A 9,219-nucleotide genomic window follows, 5' to 3' on the forward strand; every position below is an offset into this window, starting at 1 on the left:
AATATATATAATATATATAATATGTATATATATACTTTGTCTCAAATATATATACTTTGTCTCCTCTTCTAAATTTTTAAGAGATTGGTGGCCATGAATTATTTTTTTATATTCCTCTTGACTATCTCTGCTGTGCTATGCCCATAGTAGATTATCACTAAATATTCATTAAATGAATGAGACCAACGATGATGATATTGGTAAATTGATAGGTAAGTATCAGAACTTTTGCATTTATTAAATAACAGAAAAAACAAGAGAGGAAAAAGTGTTACTCTTTGTAAATTTCAAGCCCAAATTGTCATGGCATATTTCTTTAGGAAATTATACTAATAAGTGATAAGATGTAACCTATTAACTGGCTTCTAATCCCGCTCTGGCATCATTTCACTTGGTGGTCTTGGACAAGCGATTTCTGTTTTTGGGGTCTCAGTTTCCTCACCTGAAATTGGATGTGTCAATCTCTAAGGTCTAACTTTTTGCTCATTAATTCAACAAATATTTAGCAATTATTAAATACCTGACACTGTTCTAGATAAAATGGACAAAAGTGTGAATAAGACAAAATTCCTTCCCTCTTGTACATTGCATTTCATGTTTAACATAACTTTATTCTCACTTTAGTAAAGTAGTAAGGGGAAAATATTAACACCATAAAAATGGAATATAAGGGCTTCTCACTGGCACAAAGTAAATTTGTGTAAAGTCAAACCTAGAACTCAAGTCTCTCAAACTCTAATCAGGTGAATTAACCAAGATACTACAATTTTGCAAATTCTGCCTAAAGTAAAAAATACTTGGCAAGAAGTGAATTCTGTAGAATCCAGATATTTTTACCAGTATCTTACCAGCTGCTAGATTGGCCACATTTCAAAAGGGATTTTGGCTGCTTTTACAGATAATGCCACATTTTGCATTGCAAGCTTTTCTTTAGGAAAATAAATGAGGTATTTGTTGCTTTGGAAATCAGTAGGGAAGTCCCCCTTAATTCTCATTAGTTTTATGGGAATAAAACTTTCAATGATATGGTAACATTTCTTGTCTAAGAGAAAGGGAAATTAGATATTTACTTGCCAAATAGTTCCTTTTTTTTTCTTTTTGACCCCCGTTGACTTTTCTGAAGTTGATCTCTTGATGTGTACTGTATCAGTCAAGAAGTTTCATTTGTTTTATTAAATATAATAATATTTTGTAAATCTGCTTTTAAATCTGCTTTCTTCAAATATAAGTTTTCTAGTATAATATAAAAAAGGTAGTATCACTTAGCATAAGTGTTTTTGCAAATGACAAGATTTCATTCTTTTTTTTATTGCTAAATAATATTTCATTGTAATATTCCATATATATAATATATGTATCTCACATCTTCTTTATTCAGTCATCTATTGATGGACACATAGGTTGCTTCCATATCTTAGCTATTGTAAATAATGCTGTAATGAACATAGAAGTATGTATGTCTTTTTTAATTAATGTTTTCATTTTCTTTATATAAATATCCAGTAGTGGAATTGCTGGATCATATGGTAGTTCTATTTTTAATTTTTTGAGGAACATCCATACCGTTTTTCATTGTGAATGCACCAATTTATAATCTCACCGAGAGTGCATGAGGGTTGCCAGAGGAGAGGGGGCTGGAGAAATGGGTGAAGGGGAATAAAAGGTACAAACTTCCAATTATAAAATAAATAAGCAATGTAGTGTACAGCATAGGGAATGTAGTCAATAATATTGTAATAACTTTTTATGGTGACATCTGGTTAGTAGATATATCATGATGATCACTTTGTAAGGTATAAAAATTTGTACACCTGAAAGTAATATAATATTGTGAGCCAGCTATACTTTAATAATAAAAAAAAATAGGAAAGAAAGACAATATCATCCAAGATTATCTATATAAGTCCCTGGTTTCCTTAATAGGAATCTTGTTATTTGATTCACGAGTCCTGTTGGTGAGTCTGCCTAACCTTGCATTATCTTTTAATCTTCCTTACTGTGGTATCCCTAGCAATTGTTATAAGATCTGGGACATAGTTAGTACTTAATAAATGTGGCGTGTTATTAAATAATTTTTAATTCACTTGATATCTTAAGATAATTGGAAATCGGACTTCGTGATACAAGAATGTATCATTAAAACAATTCTTACAAAACTTTTTTTATAGGTATGAAGGCTTGGACCATGCATTACAATGTGTTGATTACATCAAGAGTAATGGAAAAAATATTGGATGCAGGTTTCCCTATTTGGAGTCACCAGACTATAAAGATTTCTACATCTGTGTTAATGGATCATCAAAATCCCAGCTTATCAGACCCAGCTATTTCATTTTTCAGCTTCAAGATATAGGTGAGGTAAACAAGCAGCTTCAAGATGTTCCTAGTTTAAGCCATTTACAAACACATGGAAGAGAAGAGATAGACATAGAGATAGACATAGAGATAAAGATATAGGGATATAGAGAAAGAGATACCTACTGAAATGCAAAGCCAGAAAAATGAGGGCCAACAAAGCATATGAGGAAGCTCTTATTAAATATAAAAGTTTGGAAGATAAGGAATTGAATGAAGGGTAAAATGTCACTTTCATTTAGAACTCAAACTCTATTTCTCAGCTTCAAAAGTTGGTCTGTTATATAGTATTATTGTCTAGTGTTAGTGATAGAGTAATTATGGAATCACTTACTTCCAGTCTTCAATAAGCAAATGCTTGGATATTTTCTAAGTCTGAGTTCTCAGCTGTAACAATTATGACAATGACAGATTCTAGAGTCAGCCATATCTGGGCCTGAATCTTGGATTTACCACTTTCTAGTTATATGACTTTGGGCAAGTTACTTTTAACATTTGTTTCAATTTCCTCATGAGTAAAATGAAGTTAATAAAGGACCACTTCATAAATTTATTATGAGATATGAATGAATTTTTTTATGTAAAGTCCCTGGATCAGTGTCTGACATATCATAAGTTCAAAAAAAGTGTTAGCTATTAATAAAAATAGTAGTAGTTATGGTTGTGGTAATTGTTCCTAATGCTACTGTAGGGGCTAAAAACTTTTCTTCTACCTTTTTAGGTTCTTTTGTCTGGTATAATAACTAAATTGACATAAGTGAGATTAATAAGAGAAAATCAAATTTTATTTTGTCTATATGGGAGCCTCACATAGACAAGAAAGGTCCAAAGGCAACCAGGCAATTGAAGCTTATGTGCCATCCTGAGCTAAGAACAAGAGGGTAGGGGTCTAGAACTTCAAAGGGAAGGAAAGTAGTTCACAGGAAGATGGGAAGAACAAATGTTTGGTAAAAAGATGTTTGTCATGCCATGCAGAGACAATAGGACACAGAGAAAAATTTGAACAAACATGCTCTGCCAGCTCCTCCCAGCCTACCCCACCTAGCCCATACTCTTTTGTAGTTATCACTGATGATAGCTTTCTTCCTGGACCAGGTCCTCTTTTTAAATTATTTTAGTGAATTAAGGCAGAGGTAAAAAAAAATAAAGAAAAAGAAATAAAAAGAAAGAAAACTTTTCCTGAGTCTTTTGAGTCTTGATGGTCTTCAGCTCAAAATAATCCACGTGCCAAAGTGGCATATTTTGGGGCAGCTTATTCTGCTTCTCTTCACTACAAAATGAAAAAAAAATGGCTATGATGATTTAGATCATCTAACTTTTATCTTGGGCTTAAATATGTGTCAGTAGATGACTTATAAAAAATAATTTCCACAAAAAACTCAATTTCTTAATTAACTAAACTTGGTTAGTAAGCAACTTTGATTTTAATTCACGTCATAGAGAATAGTCTCAAGCCACCTGACTAATGCTGGAGGCTTAGGTTACTAAGTTTCCCTAACTACTGGTTATGGTTACTGCTAAACTTCAGTTACCTCCATGTTAAAAGGTTTCCTTTTTCTTTTCAGTTAAACCTTCACCACCAGACTATCTTAGTATTATTGTGAAGAATTCAGAAGAAATTAACCTGAAATGGAGCATTCCTATAGGACCTACTCCAGCAAAGTGTTTCATTTATGAAATTGAGTTCACAGAAGATGATACTACTTTGGTGGTATGAACATTACATTTATTTGGGATAATCATAAACATAGCTTTTAAATAAAATAGCAAACATGAGAATCAATCAGTTGCTATCCACATGAGGACTAGAACATGACAGTTATCCTAGTTTAATTTCCAGCAAATTAAATAATCTAATGGACGAAAGAAAGATTTTTACAGTCTGAGAGTATAATCATACCAATTTTAAAGCTACATAGGACCTTAGAGATAATCTAGCAACTTGTGTCCAATATTGTGTCAATAAATTAAAGTTGCCAAGTGTGTGCATAAGATGGATTATGAAGATGGCTCAAGTAAAAAAGAGAACAAAACAAAAAACACAAACAAACATAAAAATCACTTCTTGAGGAACAACCATCAGGTCAAAATTAGAGTCTGGCAGGGCTACCCAAGAATTGCTTGTAGCAGGGAAAGGGGCTAACTGGGGAAGTAGGTAATGGTTGCAAGACTGCTCCCCACATTATTATATGTTAATTTTATGTATTAGTTTCTAACTCAGAAAGTGGTGGAGATAAGTAAGTGAGGCATTAGTTCTAATTAATTCATACCATAAACAGATGAAAAAACAGGGAGTTGAGCTGATTTACAAGTCCCAAGGAAGTGAATTGATTTACAGTCAAACTACATAACTAAAATTAGAATTGAGATCTTATTCCCAGTACACTTTCACCTATATTACATTATGCTGGTTCCCAAGAAAAGTTACAACAAAAGTAAAGTTGTTATTTTGGATGAGAAACACTCTTCCACTCTTTGAAATATAAAATTGAAGTAATCTCTTCAGTGATTTTTTTTTCCTTTGAAATCATCCAACCTTGTGTATTCTCATATCTGAAAAGGTAGTTTCATGCCAATTCCTGATCACTGCTACTCAGGTATTATGACAGTTAACCAGAACAAGAATAAGGAAAAAAAAGCTTTATGTTTATGAATTTTATAGTTTTCATAGAAACAAAATTTGTGATGGCTCTGTCTTTTTGTTTAATTCAGTGTATGTAGCATTTTCAAGTTTATGGAATCTGAGAAATTTGAGATAAATATAAATACTGGGTGTCATAAACAACAAAACTACCTAGGAATTTTGTCCTGTCACACATGCCCTTTACTACAACTGATCCATTATCACTATAGAAAAATTTAAGAATATAGATAAGGAAAGGAAGATAAAATGAGAATAAAAAAGTAACCCACTATACAGAGATAATCATTGCTAGGAATTTAGTATATATCTTTTTAATCATTTGATGCATATATTTTATGTAACAAAACCCACTTTGAAAGTGACAAAAGAAATAGGATTGGTCTAGCAGCAATTACATCAAATAATGGCATCTTATTTTTTCCTTGGTTTTCAGACTCCCACATTTGAAAATGAAATATATATCACAAGAACATCAAATAAAAGCCAACAATTATGCTTTTTAGTGAGAAGCAGAGTGAATATTTATTGCTCAGATGGTGGAATTTGGAGTGAATGGAGTGATAAACAATGCTGGCAAGGTATGAACATTAACTAAATAATTAGAGCTATTTGTAAGCAAAATTAATGTTCTTTCAGTGTATTTTATATTTATGGAAATCAAAAGGCTCTTTCCTGTAGTCTATAATCAGAGAAGATAAATTAGCAAGCATTTCAATTTAACATAGATTTATGGAAAATATAATATTCAGTTTTAACTAAGAGCAGTTAAACTATTTGAGGTCTTGTTATAGTTCTATTGTGAACATTCTTGTTTTTTTCTCAATAAAAAGAACATGCTAGTTCTTTTTAAGGTGGAGCCCATTTTAACAATATTTTCCTATGCTTTCAATTTTTAAAAGAACCAAAATTTTAAATCCAGGATCGATCAGCATACACTGTTTTTTAAGTGTCTAGTACTATGTCTAATGAATATTTTTCTAATGTAATCATCAGTAAAATGCATATTCCATTCACTTGTAACACTAATTTAAAGAGACTTATGGTAAAAGACATATTTAAATAACATAAACTAAAAAGGCTTGAGAGTGAGGCAAAAAATTATTGTTTTTCACAGTAAACTAGCTTTATCAATAAAGATAACTAATAATTATTTGAAATTAAATTAACTTATCATTTCTCTTTCAGGTATATAGATATGTACATACATATACATATATAGATACAGACAGATAGTTGCATTCCTCTCAATCATTCATCTCCTTTCATGTTATTCCATTATACTAAAATTGCTGTGTCGCTATTATCTCCCTACTAATATAATGGAATCATTGTTTTCTTTTGTTCATCAAATATTTATTAAGCACCAACTATGTGTTAGACTTTTTTAGGCATGTGAGATATAGCAGAAAAAAAAATCCCTGTCTTCACAAAATTTGTTTTGTTCCCAAGTTGAGTAGAGATAGACAATAAACAAAGATACCAACTATATCATGTAATCATTAAAGGCCATGGAGAAACAATAGGCAGATAGAGGGAGAACTTAATAAACTAAGAGATATATTGCATCAGAACAAACACTTATTGATTCTACATTTTTCATTTTGTCACTGTTGTAAGAGATCTGGTTACTCTATGGAACTAACATTGAAAAAGTCATGTCCTAAATTACATCTTGTCATTGGTCAGTGCATAGTTTAAAGTGGATATCCACTTTAAATACATAAATACATCCTTTTATGTATTTTACATACAGTGCTAAACATGATATTGATGGCTGAGATTTCTTTTTCCCTGATGGATATCTTTGGTAAAATCTTAATAACTTTGAGATTAGGAAAAAAGAATTTCTTGAGATGCCCGTAGTCTTAGTTTTTTAGTATCTCTTATTGGATGTTTTGAGGTATAGAACAATAGGAGAATATTTTTTTTAAATGAAACTATATCTTCTCTAGGGTTGACTCTCTATCTAGGGAAAGCAACTGGAACCCTAGGAAAGAAGCCTGCTTTCCCACTGTTAATTTTGCATGCCAGAAACTTAAATTATTAGTCATTTCTCTGAATTATATCCTTGCAAATCTTAACTGAATTGACCATATAAATTTGACTTAGTAGAAGACAAGATCCTAAGAGAATAAGGCAAAGAAATAGGAGAGGTTGGGAGTAGGTTTAAGTATAAGTATGGGCCTAGGATTCAGGATGCTCTGTACTACTACTTCAAAACAAGTAAGAGATATTAGTTTGGAAGGACAGACTTTGTCTACTTTTTCAAGTTTGTCTAGCAATTGCTCATTTTTTTTTTGCTATGCAGAAAAACCATTAGAACTTCATCTCTAAAAGAAAATAAAAACATCTCTTTAGCTACTAAAATATGAGACAACTTTAAAAACATGATCTTTAAAGACTAGTTGCATTATTCACACAGGGACTTTTATTGAAGATCAACTCTTGTTCACTACAGCATTATATGATATAAACATTTGACTTATTGAGAGTTAAGTGATACATATGTTTATTCAACCATTTGGCTATTTTTTTCTCATTTTTTTTCCTACGAAAAATTTACAAGGTCAAATTTTAAACAAAGTCATATCAGATAATAAGAATTAGGCTTTGGGGAGGTATTTTTCTAAGTGAAATGTAGAAATGTCACAGTTCAGTAAGGTAATTGTTCTATATAAAGAGTACACAAATGAAAAGAATGCTATACTCAAACATAACTGTGGTATCTATGCTCTGGCAAAGATGGCAGAAGTTTCTGAGTTAAACTCAGTTTTTCACTATTTACCAGATTATTTATAAAATCAGTTTCAAAAAATAATTGCAAACATCTAACTCTTTCCTTTTTTTGTGATTTTCACCTAGGTGACATATGGAGGGAAACCTTGTTATTTTTCTTGATACCATTTGCTTTTGTCTCATTATTTGTTTTGTTAATAACTTGTATGCTTTTGTATAAGCAAAAAGCTTTACTGAAAATGGTAAGTTGTATAACATTATAATGTTTAGTCTGAGACAGTACATAAAAAAGAATGCTCTGCATTTAGGGCCGATGGATCCAATTTTGTAATTTTGTGATTTTGTAATTTTGTCTATGCAGTGTGGGTGTACAGTTGACGTTGTATGGATTGTGATGATGTCTTCAGATAATATAGCAATTTAAAAATTAACCCTAAAAAGCTACATGTTGCAGTGAATTTACTTTTGTTGAAATAAAAAAAAAGCTTTAGAACATGAAACTACCTCTAGATTAGGGAAAATATAAGAAAAGAGTTACAGGATTGAGAGAAAGGATAGAATGACTTAAAATGGACATAGACAGAAATGTATTTCTAGTGTTCCACGAGCAAAAGATCACAAAAATTAAAAACCACAGTGCCTACCCTTCAAGACCTCACATTCTATTTTGGAGAGAGAGAATTCATACAAAAAAACGTAACCTGCATTAAGAGTTGATTTTAGATAATTGCTATTTGAGTTCTACAGATAATGTTATAGGATCAGAAGTTGGACGGATCACTATGGGTTGGTGGGCTTTAAGAAGAAATATTGACTTGGAGAAAAATATCCTAATGCCAGTCTTTTAAAGATAAAGAGAAATGTAAATGTATATGAAATGTTTCACTTTATTTCTCTGATGAATGCTTTATTGCCTATTCCTCTGAGTTATTACTCTAAGAAATAGTTTGTGTTATTAAATGACTATTAATAATGGAGCTCTTTCTTAATTTCAGGTTTTTCATACAAAAAAAGAACTCTTTTCTCATCAAGAGACACTTTTTTGACTCAATAATTTTGTCTTATGGCCAAATGTTAACTATGAGCCCTATTAAACAATTTTTTTCTCCAAATGTTGAATAAATCTTATTTTAAAAGCATTGTATTCTAGTAGGGTTAGGGTATTCAAACCTTTAACTAGTAGTAAAATTTCTGGATTCTATTAATGAGGTTTTTTCCTCATTAATTAATCCATGGTGAGAGTGCTGCACATACAGAAGTCAAGGGATGGGTCAGATTCTATTCAGTGATGTATTAATAAAACAATGTAATTTTGCAACTTGCACTAAGCCATAGAGATATTGTCAAATCTTGGAGGACAAGAGTTTAATTTTTAGGAAATTGCACTTGAGATGAAGGTATTCACCACGAATAAGGTTGCTTAGCTTTAAAAGTAACCTATGGAGAAGATTAATGAGAAGCAAGAAATTTTAAATACATTCATA

General features: G+C 31.3%; 1 protein-coding gene across 1 annotated transcript in view; it reads left to right on the forward strand.

Annotated features, from left to right (window-relative positions):
* Positions 1-8,781, forward strand: part of IL13RA2 (interleukin 13 receptor subunit alpha 2) — a 13,727-nt gene extending 4,946 nt beyond the window's left edge. Inside the window, exons 5-9 of the mRNA XM_006910778.1 lie at positions 2,169-2,353; positions 3,921-4,066; positions 5,433-5,577; positions 7,862-7,977; positions 8,731-8,781. Coding sequence (XP_006910840.1) covers positions 2,169-2,353; positions 3,921-4,066; positions 5,433-5,577; positions 7,862-7,977; positions 8,731-8,781 — 643 coding nt within the window. The remainder of the gene's footprint in view (positions 1-2,168; positions 2,354-3,920; positions 4,067-5,432; positions 5,578-7,861; positions 7,978-8,730) is intronic.
* Positions 8,782-9,219: the final 438 nt, after the last annotated feature.

Source organism: Pteropus alecto, unplaced genomic scaffold (genome assembly GCF_000325575.1).
Source record: "Pteropus alecto unplaced genomic scaffold, ASM32557v1 scaffold54, whole genome shotgun sequence".
Classification (NCBI taxonomy): Eukaryota; Metazoa; Chordata; class Mammalia; order Chiroptera; family Pteropodidae; genus Pteropus; species Pteropus alecto.